Consider the following 15,641-nt stretch of genomic DNA (forward strand, 5'->3'; position numbering starts at 1 on the left):
AGAGGCAGGGATACCCGAGCCTTCCTGTTCATCACAGGACAGTGGTGGTGGGGCAGAGATCTGCAGTCCCTCCAGGCAGAGGAGATACAGACACCCAAAGCAACGCGAGCAGCAGGGTGAGCTCCCCGTGCACACTAATGTTAACATGCTGCTGCCTGCTGCAGTTTACACTGGGATCTGGACTGGGGGGCCTGAGCAGCAGGTTTCACCCAACCACCCTGAGGCAGTGACCTGAGTCACCAAGGGGCAACAGCAATCACTCACTCATTCGTTTTTTGGGGACCCCTTCTCACCTGTGATCATCCATGTCCTCAATCTGCCGCTTGACGTAGCTGTCGATGCGCTTGCGGTACGTACGGTTTGTCAGCTTCCCCACCATACCCAGGCCATACGGCCTCTTCTCCTTGGCAAAGAGCTTCCTGACAGGCACGGCGATGCGCTGGCCACGCTTCTGTGGGCTGACACTCACCACCTCCTGCCGCAAGCGGACCTTGGGCTGTGCCAGGGCCCCATCCTTTTGCTTCCTCCAGCCTCGCTCCAGTGGGCTGAAATAAAAAGCAGGGCAGCAATGGTTTCCTTCCGCACGGCACAGCAATGGGGAGCAGCCCCTCCCTGGTCTTGGGTGGCAGCAGACCCTCTGTCCGTCCCACCACAGCTGGGCGCCCCTCCCTGGTCTTGGGTGGCAGCAGACCCTCTGTCCGTCCCACCACAGCTGGGCGGAGCCGCAGCTGAAGGCAGACAAGGTGCCCTGAAGTGGAAGCTGTATTTCAAAGGGCTACACAGCACTGGTTGATGGAAGCACAGGACTACACATAGAAGGTGGCACAAGGCAGCTGTGCCAAACTAAGCACCACCGACAAGGAGCTCTCAAGGCTTTAAAGAAGTGTTTCAGAAACAGGCTAAAATGGGGAGGCTGCAGCCGGACACATCTGCAGCCTCAAGCACATTTATTTTGTCCTCTACTTCATTCCTCTTACTCTGCTCTTTACTATGAAATGGAAGTGTAGTTTAGCCCAGCACTGGAAATCCCCACCCTTAAAGCACTTTACTGTGGTTGGACGGGCAAGTCAAACCCCCATGCCCACCAAATCGGACAAAGGAGAAGAGCAGGAATCCAAGCAGCTTCCCAGACCAAGAAAGTGACGCTGTCACGTGCTGCAAGCTGCGCCAGTTACCTCTCACATGCTGTCTTCCATTCCTCCCTTTATTTGCACTGATGCATGCATTTTTCAGGAGAACAACAAAACCAGGCTTCCACAACACCATAAATCTCCCAAGGATCACTGTCTACAGGAAGGCTTTTTTACAAAACAGAGTATGCGATGAACGTTGCACAAGCTACTGGTCAATAGTACCTGCTTTGTAAGTCTCCACCACATTCAGATGTTTTTGTATTTCTTTGCTCTTAAACAGCAGTCTGGGCGTCAGGTGTGCAGCATTCAGATCCTGACCAAAAACCTACCTACCATTTCATCCTTGCTCCCTGCGTATGTAGCACTGTAGCAGGCATGTCCCTGACACACGCTCTAGTCTAGTTTACCTCCTCTGGCTTCCTAAATGACCCCTCTGCACAAAAACAATGGTTGTTAGAAGTAGTCAGAGAAACCAGCTGACAAGCTTTTTTCTGAAAGATCACCAGAGAATCTTGGAGAGATCATGACAGCTCTGAACTACGGACAAGCAACAGGATGAGAGAGAATCTGAACTTCTTTAGCCAAAACCACTTCAGTTATTTTCAATATTGCACCTTGCAGAAGACACATTTTTATGAAGCTGAAAGTCCCAACTTCCCCCCTTGGGAAGTTCTTCTCCAACAGACAGTGCAGATTCCACTGCAGCCTGCTCCTGCCCTGACAGTTCAAGTGGTTTCTGTGTTACGGACGTGCTGTTTCCCAACACTTCCGGTGCTGGGCTATCAGCCTCTGCCAAAATAAACACCTGGCCACCTAAAAGGACACCTGACTATGATTCTGATAACAGTTCTCTGAAGTGTGAAAGAAATGTATTTTCCTCAATAAATGAAACTATTTAAGGAGATCCAAATGGAGCCAAGAAGACTGAGACCATTTCAGAGGAGTGACAACAAACTCCCACCATTTGATGCTTCCACTTATGTTAAGACTGAGTCGAGTTCTTGGAAACACTTGAAGGGAAAGCGCCAACACAGCAAGATGGGCCATGAGCAGCAGAACCACAACAAGGACCTCCCTGTCTGCTCCATGTTCACACCCAGCGGAGCTCTCTGCTGGGGTGAGCTGCCAGCTAAGCCAGAGCTGACTCGGAAACGACACAGAGCAATTACTCAGTACCAGTTACTCAGGTGGAAAAAATCTAGGCATACAGTACAGTACCACCCACATATTTGTGGGGCTCTCGGCATCAGTGCCACACCTTTCTCTCGTTACAAGTGAGGAATGTAGCCCAGCTCGACACTCAGCAATGCTTCACACCGCTCCTTGGAGCGAGACAACAGTTCCTGGTGACTGTGGCAATGGCAACAGCCTTCTCGTCTTTGCTACATTCCCCATAGCCGAAGGCTGGGCCCCCAGCATCCTCACAGCTGATTTAAAGTGTCCTTTGTTTCCTCAAGGCACGATACAGTCTCTGAAACACATCATGTGAGGCTGGAAGTTGCTGGAGAAATGGCAGAGGTGGCCTTAGAGTCACCTTTCATACGCATGGGTAGCTGGGGCAGGGGGTCTTAAGCTGAGTTTAAAGAAAACCCATCACTGCACTGCTCTCTGAGCTCTGCACCAAGCACCCGCAGCACTCAGGTCCTGGCTTCCTTCTCTGAATGGGTTGGCCACCCCATGTTAGGCTTCGGCACCTTCCAGGAAGATACTCACAGTAGCAAGTGGCTTCTTTCAAGCTCATTTTTGTCCAAGGCACCTCCTGTGAGATCTGTCTGATCCGGAGGTTTCACCTCAGCATCTTTGATCGCAGCTTCTGATGGTGACTCAAACACTTCATCTGGGTAAGTAGAGAGCTCCTCATGAAGGACTCCTTCCTGGGCAGAGAAAAGAAGTCCCATCAGAAGAAGCCACCATCACATTTGAGACACCAGCCCTGGCAGAAAGCAGTGCTGCTCTCTGCAACACACAGTCCTGCCAGACCTGGAGTCTTGCACTGCCTCCAGGGACATTACCATCAGCCCTGCCCCTCACCCGAGCGAAGAAAGAAGTGTCAAGCTCATCTGGAAAATCCACCGTGTCCTCCTCCAGGAAACTTGCTGGGGTGAAGCTGCGCCGCTGAGCTCTCCTCAGGGTGCTGTCCTTCACAGAGCGCCCCTGAAGCCAGAGAAAGTGCCATCAAGACACTGCCAGAAACCTGAACCCCAGGCATGTGCAGGGCTACCCCAGCCAGCACACAGGGAGCCCAAGGGCTGAGCTGGCTCAGGCTTGTGTGTGAGCACAGCTGATGTGTGACACCTTCCTGGTGAGACCCACAGGTGTGACCCCGCTTCTCAATCCACAGTGCCTGTCTCCCATGCGGGTGAGGCTTGCAACATGCTCCTCTACCACAAATTGTACAATGTCTCTGACCAACCCGCAGTGATGGGTGGTATGGGACACAGCAAAAAGGGAAGCAGACATGTGGCAGGATGAAGAACCTCAGGTACATCTGCTCCTCCATAACTGCCCAGAAGTCCAGGCAGGCTGAACTGGACCTGCTGGAACACTGAGGCTGCTGGCTGTGGGAATCAAAGCCCCCAGGCCAATAAAGAGAAAGCAAGACCTGTACCAAAACCTAGCCATCATCCCTGCTTCTTGCAAATCCTGCCTCCTAGACAGACGGCAGAAACAGAACAGGAGATGGCTTGGTTTCTTCCCCTCCACCACTGCTCTTCCCATCCTCTCTGCTCAGCAGCTCCTTCCCTCTCACCCTTCTCTCAGGGCAGACCCCCATCCTGCTGCCAGACTGGTCCCTGCCCTGCTGCAGACGGTACCTTCACCAAAGCTGCAGCTGCTCGGAAACTCATTTTGGCCACAGACTCCCGTTTCCGCCGTCGTGGGAGGCGATTGAACCCTGAGCGCGAGCTGGTGAAGGAGCAGAGCGACGTGGCGCCTGGCGTGATCGGTGTGTGGGGGATGCTGCAGCCATCATTGTCGTCAGCCATACGGAAAGCTCGGCCACGGGCCAAGGGGTCTATGATCTGCCGAGAGAAGTTCATCAGTCCATTCACCCCCAAACTCTTCCCTACCAAGTCCCCCTCCCTCCAAGCAAACATCTTGAACCATGACAGTGGCCTGGCTCCTAGGAATGACCAAGAACCAGGTTGGATAGACCAACAAGCAATTCTACAATGGGGAAATACAGAATAACCTGCTGCAAGCTAAGCCCTAGTTGTAAGCCTCAAACCTAAACCCTCAAGCCTCTGCCCTTTTTTTTTTTGTGGGTATTGACTAATTTCACCCAGAATGTTCCTGATGTTCACAGAAGACTCCTCCAAGCCTCCTTCAGCCCTTCCAAAGCTCTTGGTTTCATTTACCTCCTGTGCCAGTGAGCTCTACAGTCAGAGAACGTGCTGTCTGAACAGGAGTTTGAGAAATCCCTGAAAACAGCCATGCTCTTTCTCCAGCTCGTTTCCTTTCCGATACTGGACAGCCCAGGACTTAAACAGTCTCCTGTTGAAGCTTGACTGTGTATTTACATCCGCTTCCATTAATTAAGTTATAACAGCTGGAAAAAGAGGGCAAGTTTCCGGGGGCTGCAAGCCCTTCTTTGGGACTCTTCAGGCCAAAGCTCTAACTTCTTCCAAACATACAAATCAACCTAATGAAAATATTGCCTTCAGCTACAAACCCTGCCTCTGTCCTTACATCATCACAGCTGTGGTTTCCATAAGACTTCTATGCTTTATCCTAATGTTTTACGAGCTTTTTTTAATCCACAGTTGCACCCTCAACAGGAAGCTTTATGAGCTTACACCTACTGATACCATGTTCTGATTTAATGTAGCCCACATAGAGCCCAACAATACTTCCAAGCCTCCTGTGACCCAAGACTTAACTGCAAGACACTTCAGCTAGTAAGAAAACAGGAAAGAGCACAACAAGGTGAAACTTGATTGCAAGATGTACAATACTCTCCTCTGCTTCAGTGATGCAGCCAGGCTTCAGGTCACAGACTAACCTGCTTCAGAAGGAATTTGTTTCCCCACTTGCCCAGGTTGCAGTGGTGGTCACTAACATACAGTAATCAACCACATCGATTACTATCGCTGAGTGGAGCAAAGGGAAGAGCTGGGATATTGTGGGTTAGTTCTGAAGTGCTGGTAACTGGATGGCTTGACTGGGTCTTGTCCCCTGGGGTTACACTTGAAGGTAGCGAGTAGGGGGCGACCAGATGCTCTTTGCAGGCACTCAAAGCCATTTCTGAGGACCTGTGAGCAGAGCTGTAGTACTGCTGACACAAGAGACACTCTTCAAAGTCCTAAAACATAAGCAGGTTTCTATGAGGACAGTAGCCGTGCTACTGCCTGCATTCTGCCTGGGACAAGGATGCACTAGGTGAGTGTCCTGAGTGATACCAGGCCTGTTACTGCATACTTGGGTCCAGGATACCAGCCACTCTGTGTGTACAACAGAATTTTGTCCTTGCAAAATGGCAGCAAAAAGCCCAAGCTGAGAGCTCTTGGACATGCTGCACACGTCTAATCACCACCATAGCCACAACATGACAAACATGGCTCTGAGCGTATCAGCGAAACAGCTGAGGGATCTCAGCCAGCGAGACCGGAGAGAAGCTGCCAAACTGTATCTGAGACTTGAGAAGTGTCTGAGCATGGAGCCCAGACATGTTCAGGCAGAACTAAGCCTGCAGATAGGTCACAGCTGCCAAAGTGGTAAAGCCACTGTGCAGGAAACTCACGATGGCCTTGACTCTGTCCCAGGTTACTCACCTTCTGCATGCCCAGCTGGCAGGGTCCGACATAGAGTGGAGGAGGAGTCTCTGTGCTTGTTAGAGAAATATTGTCCTGGCTGGGCAAGTCCATTTCGCGGATGACCTGAGGTTTCAGCTTCCCATATCGCAGGCTGCAGTGGCGGAGGCTCTTTCTCTGCCATTTCTGAGTAGCGTCGCTGTCTTTGCTCACCCCAAACCAGTCCGCTGTGCCTCTGAAAGATGCCAGCATACAAGTGCAAAGAGACATTAGGTTTGCTTGGACTATGAAAAGACAAAACCCTGGTGGTCACCTCCAGCCCACCCCAATTCAAAGACAGGCAGCACTCTTCCCCACGAATATCCTACAGCCTGTCCTCAGCTGGTTTTAGCAACCTGACAGATGCTGGCCAGAAATATTCAACCACCAACAGCATTATATCTCTGATGAGAGATATAATGACAGGAGAGATTCACTGTGTGTAAAGGACAGTTTGTTCTGAGTTCTAAATTCTAAAATGAAAGAAAAAGAGATGGAACAGAAATTCAGAAAAGAACTTTGTGAAAGGTGGGTTTTTTTCTTCAAAAACCATCTATTGAAAACACTTACCATCTTCAGGCCAGCTCTAGGTCCCCATTGTGGGACTGTACTGTTTCATGGCTCTGTAGCCTCTCCCGAGTCATCAGAATTCACTGTTGTCTCCCAGCCTCCCCCCCACACTCCCAGGATATCCCTAACCTCACCATCTCAAGCTGCAGGATTTCTATCCTCCTCAAAGGTAACGTTAATGGCAAATGTGGGCTGTGATCTGATCTCTGCTAAGGCAGACACACACAGTTCTAAGCTGTTGGTTGCAGAAGTAGGGGCACAAGGTTGCAGCCACGAGGAAGGTTTGCTGTCAAGTGGCTGCTGTCACAGAAGAGCAGTGGATCAGAAGCAAAATCCCAAGGAAGGCAGAGAGGGATCAGGATAAGTCAGACTAACAACCTACTTCAAATACAGCAGGACAGCTGGTACCCTAAACCTACAAAGATCATCACAGCCCTGCCAAGCCTTTCCCACTGCGGTTAATCCTCTCTCAGAAGATGACAAGCTGTGTCAGCCTACAGTTGTCTGGCCCAGGTGTCGAAACCTGAAAGTCCTTCCAAGCCAAACCCAAAACCCTGGCCTCAGACCCCCTGCGCAGGGGCAGGATTTCCAGATGCTGAAAGACCTCACAGATCACAAAAGGAGTATTAAAATGTACACTGGAGTAAAGGCTGTGTTAAATCTAGAATTAGGTCACACAGGGGAACTGAGTCAGTGCACTGCAGACAGGAAACTAGTCCTGTGTTTTGCACCCTATTGAGCAAAAATACCATCAACCAACAGGTGAAGGTGTCCTGCCACCCAGTAAAAAGATGTGAAATTGAGTCCCACAGCCTTCCCAGCTAAAACCTCCAGATTGAAACCCCCACGCATTGCCCTCAGCCTTCCCCGTTCTCCCAGTGATCCAGAACAGACCCTTCAGCAGGCGGGAGATCACGCAGGGCACTGCTAGATCTCCCCTGACCTCACTGACCCAAATGTCTCCAAATGCCTCCAGCCAGTCAACACGGGCCAGACATGTCTCCGAGCACTGCTCTGCTCCCACGGACCCATATCTTGTCAGAGCAATCTTAGTCTCTATTCAGAGTGGAAGGGCCTAGGGTCAGCACCTGGTCTGACAGACCCAGAACAAGCCTACGGCACAGAGGCAACGCTCTGGCCGTGCAGACGCACAGGCACAACACGTGCCACAAAACAGTCTTACAACTCAGAGGGCTTCTCATAGACTGCCATAGCCAATATTTCAACACCAAGGTGACCTTGGATGACAAGTGGGTACATGGGGCCACTCCTCAAAGGGAGAGGACTGAGGGTCGTTTGTGCCCGTATGAGCCTGCTGATGAGTGGCCCATTGCGCCAACAGCAGCGCCTCAGAGCCCTCCGAAACTGTGCTCCCACTCGCCTGGAAGGACAAGCACCACCACAGTTGTTTTGCACTGCAAGGACCACTCCTGAACTGTAGAGACCACTACTGGGCCAGGGCCAGGGTAAAGAGCTGTCCTACTCTCTGGTCATAGTCAAGATAGTCCAGGAGAGCTGACTACAGTGTTTAGGGTATCGGGAACACCCTGGGAAGATGTTGAATGCCCCTGTCCACTGGGGAGCCCCATCACATCCTACAGACTCCCTGGAGCTCTGTAAAAAGCAGCAAACGAACATCAGAGGTCAGCTCTTGCTCTTCTATCACACTGAGCTGACCAGCCCTGAAAGCCCAAGACCAAACACAAGCAGTCGCCAAAGGTGGGTGCAGTGCCAGAGTACTCCCAACGTAGCAGAGAGGAAGGTAGGACAGGAACGGACTGCTGCGCATTAGGTCCAGTCCCTGCCATGCACAAAGTCACATTGTCTGTCTGATTTAAAAGTTTACTGAGCTCCAGTCTCGGGGTGGTGGTCGATGGGCCATGGACTCCTGGAGTGGCTCATCTCCTTGGTGCTAAGTAAACGAAGACCTCCACCTCAAAAAGAAGACAGTCACATTTGGATTAGAAAAAGCCATGATGTCAACAGGGAAAGAGTGGATGCTTTATTCCATTCACCAGCTTCTGAGCCCCGTCTGGACCAGCATGACTGTTTGGTGCTGCTTCCTCTCCTTCCCCTTCTGCCCCAAGGAGGCTTTCAGGCCAACGTATGCATACACCACATGTTGCACTGGTGCTAGCAAAGGCAGGCTGCGTTGTGGATGCCCTGGGGAGATATTCCAGCTTCGGTGAACACCAGGAGGTTGACTACTTGTTAGGAAAGGCAGGAGGGAGTGAGGTGGGTGGGTGGACAGCTTGTTAGTCCATGCTACTTACTGACAGCTGCCTACACATTTAGTAGGAGTGACAAATGCTTTTTGTTAGAAGCACACATGAACTTTCTCACTCCCGCCTGTTTGTAGGCCTCCTGGCCAGCCCTGGGAAGGCAGTGTGGTCCCAGCAACAGCCAGAATCTGTGCAGTTCACAACAGCCCTTGCACACACATGCAGGGGTGGGTTTCACACTCAGTGCTACCAGTACCTGAAAAACGATCGGGGCAGGGACTGCCGCTTTCTCAGGGAACTCCTGCCCACCCGGTGCCCGTGAACGGGCAGGGTCTGACTCCTTTGAAACCGTACCTGTCTGCTGCAAAGAAAAGACAGCTGAAGGGAGGGAGCCTGCAGGGCTGTGGAGGCGAGCAGCGACCTGCATCCAACACCTCCTCGTCTCCTTCCATAGCCCCATCGGCAGCAGTTGTGCCACGCTGCACATGACAGCAGCCTCCAGCTGAGAGCATGACCTAAGAGAAACAACCAAACTCAAGCCACACAACACCATCTTTGAACCCAGGAGGCTGCTGAATCCTTCTGGTACATCTGCACCTCTGATGTATGTCTCCCATTGTTCTTGAAGATACCAGATATACTGCAAGCCCCCTGAACCCCCAAACCTCTGTGATCTGCCTTCTTCTGCCCAGATGCCCAGCTACAGATCCCGCTCACTGGCTTTGGACAGTGGAGTGTGAAACCATGGAGGTGTCAGCGGGCCAAGATATGATCTGCTTAGGTACAGGTGTCTGATGTCGCTGGATGTGTCCTGGGACCATTGTGGTTGACCCTGGCAGGATCTTGCGTGATGCACAAGTCTATGTGTGCCACATCTGCTGCCTTGCATGGACATCTTGGACACCCCAGGAGACTGGAAGTGGTGTTAGATGCCTACACTCAGGCACATGAATCACTCCCATGCCATGGTCTGGATCACACAGGCTTGACCTTAGGCTCACACTTGATCTGTATCCTCCAAGCCCCAGGGAACAGGATGGTGTGGAGTCCTACTGCCAGAACAGTTTCACTTTCTGTGCATCCTGGGGACTGTGTTAAGTAGAAAACCTGGCAGTCAGTCTCCCTAGACTCACAAAACAAATCCCCAAGACACCTTTGTGAACACATGGTCTGCAATTCTCTGCTTCATCCCTAGCTCTGCTAAATGGAGCACATGTTTTTTGGTACCTTCCAGTTCCTTGTCCTTGTCTCTGATCCACTTATTTCATGCTTTTATTGCTAGTGTCATGTCATGTGTGCATCTCCTGCAGTTCTGCCCCTTGGAAAGTCCTTCTCACTGCTGCACCTGCTCTCCTACCCACATCCCACAGCGCTCTGTAGAAGTCACCCAGAAGCTGGGAGCCCTTCAGGAAGAAGAGACTTGGCCACCCCCTGTGCTGCACAACAGCCTGCGTGAGACAACTCAGCTCTGCAAAATAGCGCTGAACCCCCCCCATACATATTCTGAGCAGGAGACTCCCAGGACTTCCAAAACCACTTGTGCACCTTTGGGCCCCTCCTCATGGGACCACATGTACTCCCAGGGTACAGAATGGCTACACATTAAGCACAGGCAGGGATGCAGCCACCAATACAAGGGAAAGACATGTCACAGGGTCTGTTGGTGCAACACGCGTGTCTGCCCACCACCCCAATGCTAGGCAGGACATCAGCATCTCCCTCAGTGTGTGGCAGCTTCACCACCACTGTCCAGCACTCCCTCCTTGCTCACTGTAATTCCACATGCCTTGTCTGCCTTACATTGTAGTAGCACTGGGGGCAAATTTGCTCCCCCAGCACCAAAGTGGTTTGCAGTTCCCCAACCCCTCCACCCTACACAAGCTGCATGTTGTGAGCACCTCTGGGGGAGGTTACCCTGGCCTCCCACACAATGCTTCTTGTCAGCGCCCTCCCAGGATACCCCTCATCCTTGACATGCTCTTGCCCAATTGTCCTGGCAAGGAGCGGGCCAAAGGCAGGAAGGTGAGGGAAGACGCAGTCTAGGTGTGCAAGGACAGCCTCAGGCAGGCCCAGAGGCTGCCCACAGCCCTGAAAAGAACAGACACTGCTTCATGGCTTAGCCCTCCCAACCTCACAAGAAGAAGGATCGCAGAGAGCTGCTGCGGGAGAGCTTCACCATCAAGGCAGCTGGGGAACATCTGAGGTAAATGAAAACAGTGTGTGGGAGGTCAGTCTCTCCCATAGCTAGAAAGTTTCTCCTTTGTGAGTGGGCGAAGCCTGGCTGTCTGAAAGTGCCCCTGACCTGTGGAGATCCAGGGATGCTCCTGGGATCCAGGCGGGCCTGACACACTGCCAGGGATAGAAGCCAGGCGTCTCAGGAGAGCAGCTGGGAGAGCCACTCCCTTTGAACAAACTGGGATTAGCCTTTGTCACAGGGAGGAAAGAAGCATCCAGCTGTGTGGCCATGTCTCAGAGACCTCTGGGTCGTGGGGATAAATGATAACCCTCTGTGCAGGCATGGGGGGCAGGACCAGAGCAGCCTCTCCCTACTCTCCATCACCCCTCATAGCCATCTCAAGAACCTGGCAATGAGCTAGTGCTAGGAGCCAAGCTGCTGAGAGCCCTGGACTGCTCAGGATGGGCTTCTGCCTCCCCCAGCAATCACATGCTCTCAGATACCACACCAAAGCAAGTCAGCACACCACATCATACAGCCTCAGCTAAACATCAGGGCCTGAGGCATCCTGTTACTCAGAAACAGCCAGCTCCCTGGGGCATGGGGGCAGTCAAAATTTGTACCTAAGTGGCAAGAACCATTCACTGTCCTGATCACCACAATCTTCCTCCCAGGACTTGTCTCGTCACTTACTAAAGACAGGCTACATAGCACCACTGGGCTTATATACTGGGGACTTATCTGCATCCACCCTCTTCCGCAACGTCACGATAGATAACAAGGGAGACAACCTAATCCTGCTGTGACAGCGTGCCACTGAAGTGCCAGGCAATGGGACAAGCAGAGGACCATAAATCCACAAATAAAGGACGGCAATGGACAGCAGGATCCACTAAAGCAGGTACCATGAACTCAGTGTCTCACCTCTTGATGGTCTGGGTGATTGAGGTCTGTCGTTGTAGCACTGGTCTTCTCACTTCGTTAGGCAGGGAGGGCACACGGGTGTTGTCGGCGGGCATGCTCACGCTTCGCAGAAAGGCCTGACGTCTCGTTGGCTGTGAAGAAAAGCAAGAGGGAAATCAGCATTCTCAGAGTGATGCTCTACAAGACCAGTCAGGTTGTGAAACATTTTGTTTGCAATTCAACAGCCACCCAACACCCCAAACACAAGCTGGGTGCATGCAATTGGGCAGCAAAATCAGGCTAACGAGGACTGTGTTCATGTTAGCCAGCAATGGCTGTGCAGAACAGTTAGCATCAAGGATGCAGCACCTGCTTGCTGTGGTGGGTCTCAGTTCAGACTGGCTCTAGCCCAGCCCATGGACTGATGTCCATTTGTAGATGATAGGGTATATTACATGAGCTCCTGCAATGTATCCTCCTGGCTTTTTTCTAGCCAGAAGGAACCCAGATCACACACTCCTAGACCACTCCACAAGGTGAAGAGAAGCACAGCAAGTGAGATTTGCTTCATAAGTGACTGCATCTACATTAAAAGCCTGCGAGGGCTGTGGGTGGGTCTGTGCTATAGCTGCTGCCTGGTGCAGCCTGGTGCAAGCTGGGAAAGCCATATCGGCTTTGTTCATAGCCTAATTGTCTGGACACACTCAGGTCTGAAAGCTCCTGGCACGTCTTGGCTGAATGTCACCTACCAAATACAACACAACTCACCAGACTGTTCTCAGCTCATACAGCGGCCTCCCCAGGGCTGCTCTGGATTAATTTTTCATCAGCTTGGCAGAGACACCATCTCCCATTTGTAAAATGCAGGCTGAGCAGACTGCCCCTCTGGCAAGTGACACTCTGATCAACTGTTTCTCTGGTCAGGTACTGTCTCTGCCTCAAGACTACTTGCTACTCCAGCCCCTCTAGCCCAGAAAGCTAATGATTTCCACTAAGCTTAAAGTTTTTGTTAAGTTTTGTGTGAAAACAATGCATAGATACTCAGATTATAAACCAAAGGAGCCCATTACGCACTCTTGTCCTGAGAGCCTGTGCTGTACACACTGGACCTCCAGAGAACATCCCCTCCACCAGCTTCCATCGTAAGTACAGAGTGTCTCTCCAGAATGTACCCAGATGGATTTGGAGATTTCAGGTATGAAAACATCCATCAAAGCCTTAAATAAGTGATTCAGAAGGTTTCAACCTGCACTGTTAAAGCCCTGCATTCCACTTCTAATCCCTGCAGACTGAACCCCAATCGTTTTCCTTCCCAGGAAGACCAGGACCAAGATTTAACTGCCAGAAGCTGTCACATAACTGAGGTGCATTTTAGTCCCTGGATCAAAGAATGGTGAAGAGGCCAGTCCTTGTTATTCCAAGTGCAACATAAGTTCCCTCTTAGGACAAGCTTGTCCTCAATTCCCCTCGAGGGAAGCTGTATAACCCTCCATTTCTCTGAGGACTAAACTATTCTTTCACATAAGCAACTGAACCCAGGCGTTGCACCCACCCACGGAGCTGGGCAGTGAACCCCCCGGCTCTGCCTTTGGTGCAGGCAGTCTCTGTTCCTGCAGTAAGGTCACACAAGCCACCAGCAATCATCCTACCCAGGTCTCACCCGTACATGAGAGTTTTTCCCACCTTATAGCAGAAATTCCTGTTACTCTTCCTCTTCCCAGCATAAATACGGATGTTTTACTCTCGTACTTTGCACAATTCCTATTAACCTATCACCCCATCTCTACTTCACCACTTTTCAATGTTACTAATTTCTCATCCCACATAATTTTCTTACGTTTCTGATGCTGGTAACAGCTTTGTGTTGCCAGCAACTGTTCTCTCTCTGCTGTTACTGACGAGAGCCTGTCATTATCTTGGCTATTCATAAGTCAGATTCATTCCCTGCTCATTTCAGCATGAGCTCCAGCACTTCCAGGCCCTCATGTTTGCCTAGGAGCCCTTCATTCCTCCAGTCCCCTTAAGAAATGCTTGTCTGAATACCTCACTCCCATATCCCCTAGCCAGCACACTTTTCACAGTCCCCACATCCAGTCATGTCCACTGATCTGAGCACATCAGCAACTCACCCTCATCCCTCCCACATCCCCTTCAAGGGGGAGTTAATTACTGATCATAAATTTACCCAATGGCTCTGCCCCTTCTCACGTGGCCTCATGACCTGCCATCACACGCTGCCTTTCTCTCAGCCAGGACTGCCGGAGACCAAGGGCACAGGCACGTTCTCAGCGCAGTGGGGCTCTGCACACCCCCTCCACGGCTCCGCAGACCCTCCCTCCTGCCCCCAGCCTCTGTACCTGCACAGGCTGGGGCTCTTCTGGCACCGACACGGGCACCGGCACCGGGATGTCCAGTTTTAACCATGGTGGTTTCTTCCGCTGTAAACTGCTCGTGCTGTCGTGTCGTGTCTCCGACATTGTCCCACGTTTGTCCTCAGGCCTAGGAGAGGGGAGAAATCACAGTCAGGAGGGGGCCAGGCTCATCCCTGACATGGTACGTGCCAGCAGGGCCAAGCAGAGCACCCTCCTCCAGGCTGTGACTGATGGGACCCAAGCTCCACGTTGGAAGACTTCCCAAAGGGCCTCGTGAGGGTTCAGGCGTCACAGCTTGTGTCAGCACTGATCACCCAGGACCAGACACTCAGAGGACACAGCGTGTTTCTATGGCCCACAGGACGTCGAGCCAGGCATGCCACAGACCACAGTCACAAGTTTGAGAGTCACCTCACATTAAGATTTTTGCTGAGACTACTGTGAGATCCAGATCCCTTAAGAACCAGTCATGAATTAAATCTTAATGAGATCTGGATCCAGTCCAACCAGCTAAGTAACTGCAGTACCAAAAGCCACTGACCTCCCTCTAAAAACAGCTTGTGACTCACACAGGCACCCTTGCCCACCCAAAGCCAAGCACCACACTTTCCTACCTAACTACTACTTAGCAATTAGCAAGTGGCCATTTCTCATTGCTGGTTCTAATCTCTTTTAAATGTAGTCATTTTCTAGAAACACGACATAGTGCACAGAGTAATACAAGTATAGCACGAACATTAGAGAACTGGCACTAATCCTGAACTAAGAGTGGTTTTCATACATAAATAATAATGATATGGTATTTAAATAAAAACCGCTGTGTTACAAAAATGCCAAAGTAGCTGGAGTGGCTTGCTGTCATCTTGCCCACTCTACTATACTGCAATTTTCTCCTCCCGTTTAGGTTGCACACAGTGGGACAGGGACCATGCAACTCTTTCAGGCTTGCAGAGCACCTACTTTACTGTGCATGCTCAGAGAAACAATTAAGAAAATAGATTTCATTGCAGGGAGATCAGCTCGGATACCTCTATAAGTACCTTCCAGCCTAAATTATTCTACAAACCCATATTTCTTCCTCTCCTAGCACACATGCAACTGCAAACTAGCAGCGGAAAATGTGTGCTGAATGGGACAATAGATCCAATTCTCTCCCAGCTCCCTCCTTGCATTATCCTAGGCCCCAGATCCCATAGAGGACAAAAAAAAAAAAAAAAAAAAAAAAAAGTCAAGACTCCCAGCTTTTTCCCCCACCATGGTGGACAAATGGAATAAACATTCAGTTAACCTAGCAGGTACACATGAGCTGAAAGGGAGTAGAAGAAAAGCTTTCTGGGTTAAAATCCAGTTAACAATGTTAACACAGTCAATTTATTTTAAATGCACAGTGAGTTTAAGATACAAGGCTTCTTCCTTGAGAGTGGCCAAGTCCTAGGACAGGACCGGAGGCAGAGGGACCTCCATCCTTGGAGACATTC

The 15,641-nt window shown here is 51.0% G+C and overlaps 1 protein-coding gene across 3 annotated transcripts in view; it reads right to left on the reverse strand.

Moving 5' to 3' along the window:
- The window catches only part of RHBDF1 (rhomboid 5 homolog 1), a 38,762-nt gene that overhangs the window by 7,349 nt on the left and 15,772 nt on the right, over window positions 1–15,641 (reverse strand). For 2 of the 3 annotated variants that reach the window (XM_074885810.1, XM_074885811.1), the window contains exons 2-9: window positions 14,149–14,290; window positions 11,813–11,943; window positions 8,969–9,070; window positions 5,903–6,116; window positions 3,947–4,153; window positions 3,165–3,287; window positions 2,847–3,007; window positions 294–545 (exon numbers count right to left, since the gene is read on the reverse strand). In XM_074885810.1, the coding sequence (XP_074741911.1) occupies window positions 294–545; window positions 2,847–3,007; window positions 3,165–3,287; window positions 3,947–4,153; window positions 5,903–6,116; window positions 8,969–9,070; window positions 11,813–11,943; window positions 14,149–14,268 (1,310 nt within the window). In that variant the 5' untranslated portion in view covers window positions 14,269–14,290. The remainder of the gene's footprint in view (window positions 1–293; window positions 546–2,846; window positions 3,008–3,164; window positions 3,288–3,946; window positions 4,154–5,902; window positions 6,117–8,968; window positions 9,071–11,812; window positions 11,944–14,148; window positions 14,291–15,641) is intronic. The other variant, XM_074885812.1, reaches the window with a different exon arrangement.

Source organism: Strix uralensis, chromosome 16, assembly GCF_047716275.1.
Source record: "Strix uralensis isolate ZFMK-TIS-50842 chromosome 16, bStrUra1, whole genome shotgun sequence".
NCBI classification, from domain to species: domain Eukaryota; kingdom Metazoa; phylum Chordata; class Aves; order Strigiformes; family Strigidae; genus Strix; species Strix uralensis.